General features: G+C 37.6%; 1 protein-coding gene across 1 annotated transcript in view; it reads left to right on the top strand.

Annotated features, from left to right (window-relative positions):
* LOC125229842 (monocarboxylate transporter 3-like) overlaps positions 1 to 15659 on the top strand; it is a 69894-nt gene that overhangs the window by 36751 nt on the left and 17484 nt on the right. The window contains 2 exon segments of the mRNA XM_048134783.1: positions 634 to 910; positions 6993 to 7136. Coding sequence (XP_047990740.1) covers positions 634 to 910; positions 6993 to 7136 — 421 coding nt within the window.

Here is a 15659-nt window from a genome sequence, read left to right as displayed (position 1 = left end):
TCAGGTTTCTGTATACATTAGATCTAAATCGTTTGTTTGTTATGTGACGGAACTGCGAGATGATATATCACCGTTTGGTTACCTTGATTCCCTTCTAATCTCCGTTTGCATAGCATACGTGATTTCTAAAATTAGATCACATATATGTATCTTATTTCACACTAAGCAATATCTTTTTTTATATGAATTTTATTTGTTATGTTTGAATATTTAATGAGAACTTACGACGCATACAATGTTTATTTGTATAAAGATTTAAACAAATCCAACCAGCAACAATATTAGATATCGTCACTACTTAAAAATAAACTTGTATCTTCGTCTGTCAATGAAAAGAAATTTGTAGTAAGTATATGTATGGAATGCATATAGACTTACTGTGTTTTAACTTTGATGAGCAGCGTGAGATACGAGATTTTTTCAAAGTAGTGACGATATGTTACTTTCCGAAGGCCGCAAAAATATGTGACACTCTATTATTGCCCTACCAAATGTGGGATTAGATGACTTCACATCTAACACTAATTGAAATGCTGACCGTTTCATGAACCTGTTGATCAATCGTAGTTGCCGACGTCCGAAAAGTAACCCGTTACTTCAATTTCCCGCTAAGAAAATTCTTTCTTGTTACAGACTGAAAGTGAAACATCATGCGAAGAGGCGGCGCGACTGACGGCAGAGGGGGCCGAAGACGATGACGAGGCCTACGACTACGGGGCCCTGCCCCCGCCCCCCGACGGGGGCTACGGCTGGGTCGTGGTCTTCGCCTCCTTTATGTGCAACCTCATAGTTGACGGCATAGCCTACACGTTTGGAATATTCCTGCCAGAGCTCGTCACATTCTTTGGAGAGGGCAAAGGAACGGTCGCGTGGGTCGGAAGTTTGCTATCCGGCGTGTACTTAGCTGCAGGTGAGTTTCCGTCATTTATTCTTTTGCTCTGAACTCAGCTAAAGTAGCTTCAGCAGCCTACGATTATGGAGCCTTCCTCCCGACGGGGGCTACGGCTGGATCGTGGTATTCACCTCCTTCATGTGCAACCTCATAGTTGACGGCATAGCCTACACGTCTGGAATATTCCTGCAAGAACTCGTCACATTCTTTGAAGAGGGCAAAGGAACGGTCGTGTGGGTCGGAAGTTTGCTATCCGGCGTGTACTTGGCTGCCGGTAAAGTGTTTGTTTTCCTTCATTTTATCCTTTTGCTCTGACCTCAGCTAATATAGCTTAAGGAATTTTATTTGACTTGTGTTGAGTTCGGTTATAATCAATTTAGGATGTTACCATTAGATTTAAAGTAGGTAATCATAATCAACCATCTGTCGTTCCGAAAACTAAGTGTTTTTTGGCATTTAGATTTATTTACGCCTCGTCTCCGCGAACACCGTTGAAATAATAGTTTATTTTTGTTTTGTCTAATGAGATGTTTGGAACTGTATGACATACAACGAATCTGTTTAGCTTTGACGAATGCATGTCTCTATGACAAGACCGGTAGAAAAAAATATTGGCGGTTACAATAATAAAGAAGCTTGCCGAAATGAACACTAACACCACAATGTCGCCGAGCTTTATCTAACTTAAGTAGTAAGTATTAATGTATAAGAACAAATACATTAATAACTTACTAAGTTAGATAAATAAAGTCGTATCTTATTTTATTTTCAGTATATTTTAAAATTACTTTGATGATTCTTTGTTATCTTAGCCATGCTCGTAAAAGTTAATAAGCAGGTACTTAACTATAAATCTTTATCACGCCGTTGTTGACGTAGACTATAAAGAAGATAATAACTATCTACAACAGCATGAGAAATGGTTTTCTGTAAATTAATATGAGAAAAGTATAGACAGAAAATATTTTTATGACTGGTTAAATCAAGCAGCACCATATAATGCGAATGTAAAATATAACAATAATTACTTCTTCTAAGCGTACTTAAACCTGACTCCTGGAAGGAAATTTATTTTCTGTATCTTTGAAACACTGATTCAGTATTTTCCAATAAGGTAATAAGAGAGGAAATCCCAAAATTCATTACATTGAAACCAGGCTTTGCTGAATTAGGCACAGAATTTTCCCCGAACGTCCAAGTCTATCAGGCTCGCATTTTAATCCCCTCATGGAATAGGCTATTTCCTGTCAATTGGGTCACGTTTGGTGCAATATCCACATGTCCACTACTACATGCATTGGTGCAATGTGCTTTAGATTAGCATACCAATGTGTTACAAAGTTACATCGTTGTTTTGAAAGCGATAAAAACACTGTAACGCTCAAAAATTGTATTCGCTTGAATACTCCAAAAGAAAAGTGGCCAATAATGAAACTACAATCTCCCTTTTAAAACTCAATAATCTAGATAAGGTAAAGCTGTGAAGGCCAGAAGTTACTTATCTAATTATTACTTCTGAAAATGTTGCTCGAGTCTAATCTTAATCTAATCACTTTAAATAAATACACTATCTCGTTAAGTATGTAATTATCTGCTTAGCAACTATTATCATTGTACGTAGCTTGGCTAGATTATAATTATAATTGCACAATTAAAAAAATATCATTTTTATCGCCTGGTATTTTAAATACCCAGTAAAAGTAGGCGTTTCTGTTCTGTCTGAACTCCAATAAGCAGAGTTATCTATGAAATGATGAAGTGTTCGGCAGCAATATCGTTATCAGATTGTAGCTTGACATAGTAACCTGAACATGCGTACGTCTACTCTTTATCTTCAAGTGTTGCCTATGCTTACGCACTGTATCTATGATTCTATAGGTAACTTTGCTTTTCCCAGCTTTGCACCCATAAAACAGAGCTGTCATTGAATTTGCTTGGCGAGAGGGCGGGCGTTAGCAATGAAAACTTTTTCTCATCTCATCTGGCATACAGAGATCACGTCATACTGTTTTTCCGAAGAATCTGTTTCTGGCTTTTGGTATTATCCAATGAGAATGCACAGCCAGAACTAGGGTATTGAGTTCTGGGATATAGCAGTTGTTTCAAACTTCCAATTGGTATTTGCATTTTGAATAATGTTTCTGCTTCAGTGGGTACTGTAGTTATATGCCAACTTGTGATCATTTCAGTCGGTCCACTTAGGATTGCCGAAACAGCAACGTTTCGATTTTTGTTTAATGTTTTTGCAAAGTTTCGGGATTTTTTCCATATTTTCGGGAGTAAGGAGGACATGAGAAAAATCAGAGAATCCCGTCAAATCCGGACCATCTGGCAGCCCTACCAGGCTAGAGTAAATCGTTTAATTATTCTTTATTAATACGAACGAAAATGATAGCATTTCATAAAAATAAAAACTCTATATCCTTGATAAATTAACACGTGTCGCGTAATGGTAGTCAGCTAATGCTGCATCAAGGCCCTTACGCCGTGTCTTGCGTGGGCGACGGTCGCGCGACCGTCGCCGTCGCGTCTCATACTTCCATATCGATAAGGTTTGATTTCGTATGCGTCGCATCGCCGTCGCGCGACCATCGCGCGACCGTCGCCCACGCAAGCCACGGCGTTAGTAGTATAAAGCGATTAATGCATATGTAAATATGCACTATATGCATACTTTGAAATATCATATTATATACCTACCTACTTGACACGAAGAAGCATATTTTATTTAATTATAATCAGTGATCGGTTTTTTGGATTCACCCTCGCGGGATATCAAGTAGAAAAGTTAATATTGATACGACGAAATTATCTCTAAGGAACTTTTTACTCTTACATGGCAACCAGTTGAGACAAAAACTTCTATTCTTTTCCTAATCTCTACACTCTATTAAGCAAAATATATTAGAACTTCCACAAAGTATTACCTTACATCTATCATGATACTTATGTACTATTTTAGTTTAAGTTTATAATGTTAATTTTGTTGCTTTATATTTTTGGTTGAGCAATAAAACCATTTGGCATTGTGGACATTGTACATATTTTTTTGCCTTTTCTAACAACATTAAGCCCGGATTCCCGGGGCATATCCATACTAACATAATGATTGAGGTTGTTCAGTGTTCACCCCATGTCGAATCCAAAAAACCGATCACTGATTATAATCCATCTTCATATGAGACAATGCACTGTAAACAAAGCATCATAATCCGCCTAATAAACTTTTCTTAGTATCAACTTGACTTTGCTAAGGACAAAGATGAACTAGCAAATTTATTGGATCCCTATAAAAACGAAGTTCACCTTCGCATGCCAGAATATTGCATAATAGCGTAGTATTAGCTAGTGACCGACCGAAGGTTCGGTTTTGGTTTCGGTTTCGGCCGAAAGAAGTTAGGCTTACATTTCTAGGATTTTAAAAGTTCCTGATAAGGTTGTTATAATAAGAGTTCAAAAAATAACATATGACAAAATACTGACAAATAGTGAACTCAAATAGTATTTTATACAATCGTGATATGATACAAAGCTTTTCAGTCGAGTACCATGTTTACCACGAAGCTTGCTGAGTGGCCTAATAGTACGGTACGAGAGTGAAAAGCTTAATTATATCACTATTGTATACAATACTTTTTCTATGAGTCATCATTTTCATCATCAGTGGACGAAAAATATCATCAGTCAAGTTAAAATTAATGTTAATAGCGTCGTTCACCGTTGTATCAACATCGAATTACCTAGCAACCAATTGTTTGTAATAACCGTCTCTGATTGGTCGATAACGCGATAGATTTAAAAAAAATGTGTTTCAGATGCAGAAAAATTTGCGAGGTAGGTATCGCAAATTAGTATAGAACTTGCATGAAGTTCTATTTTTGAATTTTTTTCAGTTAAGTAACTAAAGTGAAGTGTAATGAAATATTATAGTTGACTAAGTGTCAAAGACTATCCAACACTGAAAAGTCGGCACATAGTTTAGTCTGTGGTGTCCTAATTAACAGATTAAAGTCGACGAGTAGAAAAAAACAAAAAAAAATACTTACACATACGAGTATACAAGACTATAAGTAGGGTCAAGTAATGCGTAATAAATACGGTTTTATATTTTTTTTCATTTTAACAAATCTTCCAAAGTTTTTCGGTTTCGGGCTTTCGGCCGAAACTAGAGCCAAGGCCGAACCGCCGAACCTTCGGTTTCGGTTTCGGCAAAAAAACCCGTTTCGGTCGGACACTAAGTATTACCATTTAAATTGACACCGAGCCATATTAGGCGTATGTAAAGTGCTATATTGACCCGTTTTGCGTTTCGATCACGTGTGCGTTAATTAGGCCAATCGGCAATTGTGTGGCTTTCATTTATTCTTCCATCATTGTTGACACATGGCCCTGCCCTGAAATTGACAAATTTTTTTTTGCGTCAAATATGATGTATTTTTATATTGATAAGCCTTGTTACACTGAAGAATCGGCGTAGAGTCATGTGTGCAAGAAGTATCATAGAGTGACTAGAATGTATGTATGTATTATTCCTTTAAATTCAATTTCACTGCTTCCGTACAATCTCTACAAATATAAGAACTGCGAATTCGAAATTGCGAAGATCGAAAAAAATGATAAACTTTGAAAGGTATCTCGTAAACTGTTGGGTCTACAGAGGCAATTTTAGTGTCATATTGTAGCAAATTTGTGAGTGTGCATGGGAAAACGTCCCACTTTGTCGATTGCTATAAAGCCGCTTTGTCAGTTTATTCATATAAAGATACAAGTAAATCTCGCCTTAATGGTAACCGACAAAGTGGGACGTTTTACTAAACACACTCACATTTAGTCTACTTTAAAGACGTCCTAAGAAAAGTTTTTCAAAAACTAGGCCTTTAGGGTTATAATCGCCAAAATTTGAAAAAGAAACGATTTTTTCGCGGTTTTTCCGATTTTTTACAAAGTTGCGTTCGGCGCTCGAGGTCATAAACTTGGATTGTTCATTAGGCCAACATCATAAACAAGTGTGCGAACAAGCAGAACTACCAGATTTAACGCATACCTACTACATATGTTTATAGTTACTGTATTACATACCATATCGCTGCGAAAGCTGCTCAGTGGCTTACCGTCTTCATTCTTTAGTTCAAAAAAGCTATTGCTTGTTTAATCACTAAACTAATATTGGTCATTAAATATGCCAAGTCGGGGAATATTCCAATGTACTCTAGCGCTTCGCCCTATTAGCATTTACAATGAACGAGAACAAGGTAAAGCAGCGCACTAGAGTCTCGTCTGTGCTTTAACTTAGATACTATCTTAATATAGTTTGCATATAATAAAGTGTAGGTACATGCTGATAAAATCTCGGCACACTCAGCCTAGTTATGTTGATTGAATAACAGAGTTTGTCGTTTCACGGTCATGGCGTGGCGGGCGTGATTTACCATTGATAACGTGCCATAGTGTTTTTTCTTTCGAATACCGAGAAATCCAACAACAAAAACAATATTGAGTTGACTCATTACACTCGTATCTGTAGGTCTAAAAAATATACGCGTGCGAATTCAAATGGTATATAGGCAAGTTTGTTTTTATTGACTTCGAATTACTTTTGTTTATTTATTTATTTATTTATTTAAACTTTATTGCACAAATTATCAATAAAAAGTACAAATGGCGGACTTAACGCCTTAAGGCATTCTCTACCAGTCAACCATTGGGCAAAACAGAGATAGTTAGTTTGGTGCACAATATTATAGAGCCTGTATGAGATTGTAATGATTAAATACAAGTCGATACCTACTATTATAAAATAAACATACACAAATACAATAAATAAACCTACATATATATTAGTATAATACAAATATATAAATAAAATACACATACATAAATAAATAAATGTACCTAGTGCGAGACATCAAGTAGACTTTAATTTCGAATGTTTGCAAATAAGTGCTTACGCAACTTGCTTTTAAAAGTTTACCTATCTAAGGTAATATTGCTTGCCCATGTATATTGTATGAGAGCCTAATAGGCAAGTTCTAAATAAACCACGGTAATTACTGTATAATAATAATTCAAACGCTATATCTAAGAAAATATTTGTTTCCAGGTCCCATAGTATCAGCGTTATGCAACAAATACGGGTGCCGCGCGGTGTGCGTGGCCGGCTCTCTGGTGGCTGCCTCGGCCTTCGTGCTGTCCACCTTCAGCAAGAGCGTCACAGTCATGATGATCACCTACGGCCTGCTTGGAGGTGAGTTCTATGTCCTACGAACCCGTGCGGCCCGGCCACGACATTGATCTAACGCGACAGCTGCGAGCAGCAGCCATAGGTGCGAATGAAATGTCCCATTGCTGTGTGTCGCTCGCACAATGTGGTCGGGCCGTGGTTAAAGCCAGTTGATACAAAATCTAAGGGACGACGGAAGAAGTCTGAATGCAGCATAATTAGGGAGCTGTGAGCTTCGTGATTTCAGCTGCAGAAATAAACGTCGGCGAGCAACTCATTTTCCGAGTGAACCCCACAGCAAAAGCGTTTTGTATGTAGCTGAAGTTGAGCAATCGAAATTACACGACCCTAAAGAACATTCGTTCGGCTTCAGGCTCTTGAACTTGAGTCTGCAGTTGACAACACGACTAATGTTAGTCGTCATACTGTCATCATTTAAATATCACAGTTAACCACAAATGAGCCAAGGAGGATTGTACTTCTCACTTAATATCAAAGTGGACTTCCAAGTTTACTAACCCTATTTGACGAAGACCCTTCCGGGGTTATTTCTTTTCCAATGTTTAAGTTGATTAATAGTGTTGTTCCTAAAAGGGATCAATTTTTATTTACAAATTTACGCCTCTATAGTACATGACCGTACCATTATACACGGTGTTTCCGGTATCACTCAAAACCTCAGACACCCCAACTGATTTTTATTTTTTGAAACTCATCTAGAGTATTCATCTTTTAATCTGATCGTTACTTTTTTTTTAATTGAATTTTTAATTTTCTGTACAGCTCTACTTGACTTTTAGCTCTACACTCAATAAAATAATTGCTAACTACCAGATCATAAACCATAAGACTATTTATTTGTGTACGTTACTGCAACGACATAAGGTTTACCAATAGACAGCTAAGATGTCACTGTAAAACACTTTAAAGCTTTGTCACAGTAAACTTCAAATTGGACAGGTAATCGCAGTAAGCAAATAAACTCAATATTCAAAATGACAAGGTTGTAATTAGGTACGAGTTCAATTTGTTATGACTTATGATAAACATTAAGATTAAACTGACAAACAACGTCAAACTAGTAGCGGAAAAAATAATCGTCCAAGTAACCGGCCAGTATTAATACCCCTAAATACTGAAAAAAGGTAAACAACCTCTAGCAATGCGATATACACAATGTTGTATTACGAGTACAATAGAATGGGCACGTAAAAAATAACTAATAATACTAATTTAAATAAAAATATTACCCCCATCAAGATATAGCTCAATCGATTCTACTCTCGATTCTGAACAAACTGTTTTCAGGTTTTTAGTGTTAAGTGAAACACGGTGTATAGTTGGGCGGACACGAATCTATGAATATTACATTTTCATATTTTGTCCGCCAAATCTATAAAATTGCAGTAGGTACCTTATTGTTCTAAATACATGTTATGTTTAGTTTAGCCGTTAGTATAGTTGCAGGTGCTTTTAATTTAGGTTATTGTGATTGTTATGATTAAATTGATTAATATTCGATCCCCAACGCAATATATCTATGAGGATTGTTATCAAAATACTGTTAATGTCCTTCGCTAGTGTTTTCACTTTTCATAGTGACTCACTTAAGAGCTCTTAATTGCCTAGTTCCTAAACATTCAATTAGCAATTCGGGGAACAACTGGCCGGCATCCAGTACTGATGTCATTCTATCAACCGTGCACTAGTCCAACGCTATAAGATGTACCATTGTCCATTATTAAGGCAAATTGACCTTTCATTAAACTTATTTCGAAACAACGAAAATGTGTTGCTGTTGTTGTTCAAACACTCTCTCCATGCGAATAAAAAAGTGTGCTCTCTGTCACACCTTATACGCACATTAAGTATATGTGATAGGGAACACACGTCGTATAGTACGCATAGTTGACAAATCTTGAGATCACACTAGCTAGTATAATGGCAAGTCTGGCTAATTTTACTTATCGCCCTTCACAACTGTTTGTATACAAGCGGGCTGCCAATTCAAATCTGCCGGGTTGCCGGTTGGATTTCGTAAACAGCTAGGTATTTTCCGCCACATTTATCGATTCGATATCTAAAGCTACTGAAGAATTTGGCGCCGGAAAATGGATTTTGCTATTTACAGTACAAATATGAAACTTATCGAACTGAAACATTCATGTATTGAAATTTCTTTGGGAAATCTAGCGAGTTACGAAAACTACTAGAGGAAATTTTAAATTTCAGTTTTTGCTATTAATTACATAAGTCATTTAGGTATATAACTGCTGAAATGTTCCAAAAACAGGATCGTATATTGCGGTTTCAGAAGCGCTGCTATTAATTCGAAACCCTTCATTCGAGAGATTCGGCCATAAATATATTGCGCCAAGCATGATCTTTGGCACACAAAGTAGATTTGTTTGCTGATCTACTTATATGTCCGTGATCGCGGTTACCGTTCAGTATTCCGGAGGATGAAACGGCAGGCTTTACGGTTAAATGTGATGATTTATTCATTTTGATGGAACGCCTTTGTTTGGCATCTCGTTTGTATTTAAATTTCGTATCGGGCATCCTTTCTCAAGGTTTGATTGCTGGTTAGAATATTGCGTCCTCGGAATGCTTTATTTAAGAATTCTATTGCGTACAAAAATACGAAATACTTCAGAAGATATATCTCTGTTGAAGAAAACACATTCACCAGAGTGCACATTTACACAATCTAATATTGTTTTCACTGCGCGGTGACTAAAGGGCTTTGAACTTTGGGCTTTTGTGTAGAGTTGAAAGCACTTTGCTTGCCGCGCATTTATTCGCGTTCACGTATCATGAAAAGTGAGATTGGGTATTTATTTGTCGCAAGGGAAATTTCGCATACCTATACCTACGTGTAGATTGTTGAATGGACTCTGTTTTGTTGCTATAATTTTAGTATTTTTTAAAGACACACACGGGTCGAACACGATAAAATAGCTTTTTACCTTTTATCCAACGTTTCGGCCAGGTTGCACTAGCCGTGATCGTGTGGTGGTGTTCGGTCCGTGTGTGTCTTTAAAAAATGTGTACAAAACGCGAGAACTTAAAGTGTTAAAATTTTTAAAGTATCTAATATCTATGTTGGTGACCTTGACACAATTCTAGCATTCCATACTCTATATTAGGGACGTCTAAGCTAACTTAACATAGATTTTGCAGCGATTGCATGAACTTTGTGGCACTTCCACATTTTGCAGAAAATTTATCATTTGTCAAGTCTATGTACTGAAAATGTTCTGAAAATAGAGATGCTTTATTTAACTAATTTGAATCGCACGGTCCTTGACTTTTAAGTGGTATGTCGCGTCGGTGCCGAAAGAAAATACTCGTGAAATGTATGGGACCCAATTCATCCCAATTAACTTTAACGAGTGTGATCTACTTAATGTAAATGTATGCCCAAGAGTGGCCTTGGCACAATTGTCGCATCTCGTTCTATGTTTGAATACTATATTTTATTCACTTCAACATCATGTCTTGTATGACTGACGAATCTGTTGTAGTTTAATGACTACAATGTAATGTTTTATGACTACAACTCCATGCCTGTACTGTACGCAATGAGAGCGTGATCTATGTACAGTCGAGTTCATAAATATGTGTACATTTCTTCACCTTAACTCGTTGGAATTAGATGAAAAAATGTACACATAGTTATGAAGTCGACTGTAAATATGTGCCCGCGTGACCATGGCACAATTATATGGCATGCCATGGCGTAGTGCGGCGTGACGTCCTTGGCTTAGTACTGACAGATCTATCCTGTAGATATCCTATATAGTTTATATCGCTCTAGATGTCCTAACTGATTTACAACGTAGCCAGCCTTACCAGCCTGTTAGGGCAAAAAATATAGATAGTAATATTTTTACGGTATTACGAGTCAGACTTTTTCAACCCAGGCTGTATTTTATATGGAAGACTCGAACTTTTTGCAGAATTCCTCTATTATCATCATCATCACCATAAAAGTATAACCCCATACTAAAACCCTCGAGACTCTTTGCCCAAATGCCCACCGTTTCCGAATTGCTATTAATATGCTTCATTAAACAGTTTCTTATAAAAAAGTGGGGAGTTAAATCATTGTTTGTTATTTATTTATGATCTCAATAATTGTATAAATATAATAATGTTATGAAATTATTTATCGCTTGTTTAATGTAATTTAGTAGTAAGTAAGTAATATAATTATATTTATTGTAATATAAGTGTATTGTTAATTAAGGATTATAGTATAGTGATATTTTCGGTGAATTCCCTAAGGGAAATTCTAACAAATCGATTAACAGTACAACTGTTGCTATTCCCAGTAGGTGACGAGGGTATTAGATACTTAATTACAAATGTAACTTGCTGCTACATATACTCTTATTACATATTAATTGCACCTCATTTATTTACACAGACGGACGGACTGTTATTACTCAGCAACCCTGCTAAATATATTTATGTTCGGAAGCTGTGCAACAGCGTGTGGTTCTCATTTAACAATTATATTTCTTAATCTATCTGTATTGGCTATTACTGCTGCGCGACGGCACCTCGTGAATCTTGACCTCCGATACCAAAGACCACCTCTACCATGCTTGTAGAAGTAGATGGCATATGATGCCACTATGGCATATATGATGATGGGTGGTTACGGACATAGTGTCCAAAGCCGTGTCCACATGTCAAATCTATGGCGCTGAGTTCATTGAGATAACCATTCGTCCGTAGATATTTATGTACCAAGAAGTGGGGATACAACTACTAATAAAGTCTACGGACAACGTTAGTAATCCCATTTCAGTTTTTTCGAGACAATACGAGTACCGTTTTAAGTAGAGAATCGATTAAAATAAATTATAATAGTATTTATTTCGTAGTACTTCTCTCCTATCTCTTATGAATCCTATTTATAACCTATGTAAGTAGAACAGTGCCTTTACCAAATACTTATCTTACGAACAGGCGTCATTACTTGTCTTTAAATAGAATAGATTTTTTTAATACTATATCCGTAGATGATACTATTTACTGGCCTTAGCGTCTATTTCAGACGATTCATGGTGCAATGTCCGAGAGACATCGCTTTTGATGAATAAAGAGACCTATGCGAGAGCGACATATTTTGCCACATAGCTGACAAGGGAAGCTTGCAACCGATTGCGACGTTTCGCTATGGTGTCTTCTTTCCCTTTTGTCAGCAAGTGCCGCAAACCAGCTCTCGTCGACGAACTTGCGACCATCTCCAATGCACTTTCGCCATTCCGTCCGCTTCTCCGCAAGCTTCTCCCAGTTTTGGTAGTCGATTTTAAAGGCTGCCATGTTCCTCTTGGCGCGTCTTTGAAGCGAAGCAATGGTCTCCCAACATCTCTTTTGGCATTCGCTACTTCGCCTAGAAGAACACGGCGTGGTAAACGGGAGATGGTAATGCGAGTATTAAAATCTTGTGAATTTGACACTTACCTATTTAAGTATAATAAAAAAAATGCATTTATTTCTTAGGTCCATAAGTTTGTTAATAAATTTTACAATAAAAAATCTTACAAACTAAGGTTAACAAAATATCATTATAACTTTGGTATTTCAAAATTGGCATTATTATGATTCAGAAAAACCACAAAATGGTTCTATTCTCGACATAAGTATTCATCTACATTGTACACATTCTCATCACATTTGTATAACTTCATTGCAATTGTAACCCGCAACACCAATTAACTGCAGCTATTTATAGCTTCAGTACTGGTAGTACTTTGAATAATTTAACATCCGCCCTTTTATCAAGTCGACTAGCCTTTTGGTGCGTTGTTGTGGGGGAATGAAAAACTGTGGCATCTGTCCTTTATAGACGTTCTAATGACGGCTCAGAATATATAATAGTACAAGTACAGAAGGCCCACTGCTTTGATGTTTTCGAAATGCCGCCTTTTTAAATACCTACAACATTCTTACAAAGAAACGAGCCGCACGTGCGCGGCGTCCGGTGATAGGGTTACCAATGGATCCAAACGAATTAATACTCACATTAAATGTTATATTATTATATTCAAGTCTTGAGTACTTTCTAGGTACTTATATACGCTGTATTTATATTTTTTTGTTCAAGGTTCCAACATCACAAGCCTTAGGCTTAGAATAAATTTAAAAGTGGAAAATGTCTGTCTGGGGTTCTAAGCCTAGTGGCATCGATTGCAGACGTTTCTGCTAATCAGAAGTTAAAATCACAAGCCTTATTGAACTTTTCCGTGGGACTTAATCAGTAGTAGATCTGTATAAGAATGTCTTTTGGTATTTATTTTATTCAATATGTCTATTTAACTAAGTATTATTAGCCATTCCACCCGCGGACATCGCTTAAAAAACCTCGCGACGTAAAGTAACAATAGAAAGTGCGAACGTGCATTCCGTGAGAATGTGCGCCACCCCTGAGTAGGCCGCGAACTCGCGGCCGCCAGGATATACTTGTAGCGCGGCGATAGGATCGCGGAGTGAGCCGCCCCTGATGACGGCTTAAATTTTAAGGATTAGAACTAATTTTTTGGTAAAGTTTTTAATGGATTATCGTGGAACTTGTCGAGAAAATGACCCTTTGACGGCTTTGACCATCGAGTCTTTCAGTTGATATGATGTGATAGTGATGATAAATATAATGCGTGCATAGATATGTCATGGACAGAGAATATAATAATATGGTCTTTAATGAACTTATAGACATGTCGCAAAATTGTAAAACATTCTGACCCATTCTAAATAATAGGTATTCGGTGCAAACGATCCGTAGATGCACAACCTGATGGACTTCTGCTTAGCGTGATGAACTCATATAAGGTAATGGCATCAATTTTCACATTGACTTGTAGGCACGTGTTGTTCTAGGTACCTATTGTTGTTAAATACGTAGGTAGCTACTTATTTTCCTGGCGGTTTAATGTTCGTTGGATTTACAATGTCCACGGGGTATATCATTCACATTGGTGAAGGTGAAGTGCGATTTGAAATGGAATTAGTTTCCCTCTTTGTTCTCGAATTTTCGCTGAAACGGCAACAAAAGCGTGTGTGAAATTGAACAGTTGCCAGCGAACCCGCCGTTTGAATGTTAGCGTTGTGTCCTGACTGCTAATCCTACAGCTAGCACTGGGAAATTAAAACAGTGTAACCGGGCTCAGCTGGTACTAGTTTCCTACTTAAAACAAAAACACATTTATACTGGTTATTCTGAGCATTAGGATAGCTAGCGCTTTGTAACTCAAAACCCCTGATCGTTTAAAATTTTAAAATCACCGGTAAACGCGGCATGAGGGCGTTCCTTTCTGCGAATGCGGCACTGCACAAAGATTGCCGTGCCGTGCAGTATTAATGCCTCTGGTTTTCCCGGAGTAATTTAAAGCCTGGCGCACTAATCGTTACAAACTGCTAATCTTGATAAACAGTGGCGTATGTATTATGGCTCTTCTCTTCTTACCTAAATTGTCAAAAACTTTCGTAGATTAATCCAACAATTGGATGGAGTAAAAAAATCGTAAAGCTTCCAAATACGTCATCCAGCCCTTCAGCGTCTCTTCTTTGGCTTCCCGGCAAAAATAGATAACATCTAATACCAACTCTTTTTCTGTAAACGGCTGGGCAGCTATGCTAGTGCAAATTTACCGCGTTACGCCTATTTCAAGGTCGTGAGCCGGGATGTTGGCACCAGGCCAGCAATCACAGACGACGCGGCGCCACTGGGTCATGGTGCACTCGTGTACATACTTGTGTAATTATCCTCATAGCACGCATCGACGGGAAAACTACGCCAATTTGCATACATGCAAACTTGAGATGTTTTATGAACTCCGTTGAATAAATTTAACTGTCAGGGTGGGCCCTGCGGGCCTAGCACACTAGTGTGATATAGCTTATCGCGTCGGGGCGTCCCTTTCTCACTTAGAGAAAGGGCGAAAAGCACGCACTGATGCGATAGGCTCTATCACGCAACCGTGCTTGCCCTCATAGTGTACCTGGGCGTGTTAGTTTTATTTATCCTCCTTTAAGTATGTATGATTATATCATGTGTCAGAAAAAAAGGTCATGGTTTTCTTGTAGATTTTATCCTCAAATCACGTTAGACATGCTCGGGAAAACGATCAGCAAATACGTTGCCAACTTTGTCAACAAGGCATAAACTTGCGATGCGATCTTTGTATGAAGGACTTTAAGAGACTGAATTTGTTGAATGACAAAAAATATTAGTAAGCATTTCTCGAGTACTAATCCTCCTGCTGGAAATGTTGTATGGCACCTTTGAGCTACACATTGAAAGTGCGAAAAACATGATTAGTTTGGGTTAGTCTCGCTGTCGTTTTGTGTCAGTTCTGTATATACAACATGTAAGTAAACAGTAAACACAGCGTTCCCGATGACACGTGCGACAAATCGACCTAATTCTTGGTGTCGTGTAATCAAGACGCTTTTGTGATTCAAGCATGCGTATCGCGAACATTTTGTCTTTGTCACTTCATGTCTTCACACTCCGACAGTCTGACACTGAACATC

Source organism: Leguminivora glycinivorella, chromosome 9 (genome assembly GCF_023078275.1).
Source record: "Leguminivora glycinivorella isolate SPB_JAAS2020 chromosome 9, LegGlyc_1.1, whole genome shotgun sequence".
NCBI lineage: Eukaryota > Metazoa > Arthropoda > Insecta > Lepidoptera > Tortricidae > Leguminivora > Leguminivora glycinivorella.
This window is presented reverse-complemented; position numbering and strand designations above follow the sequence as displayed.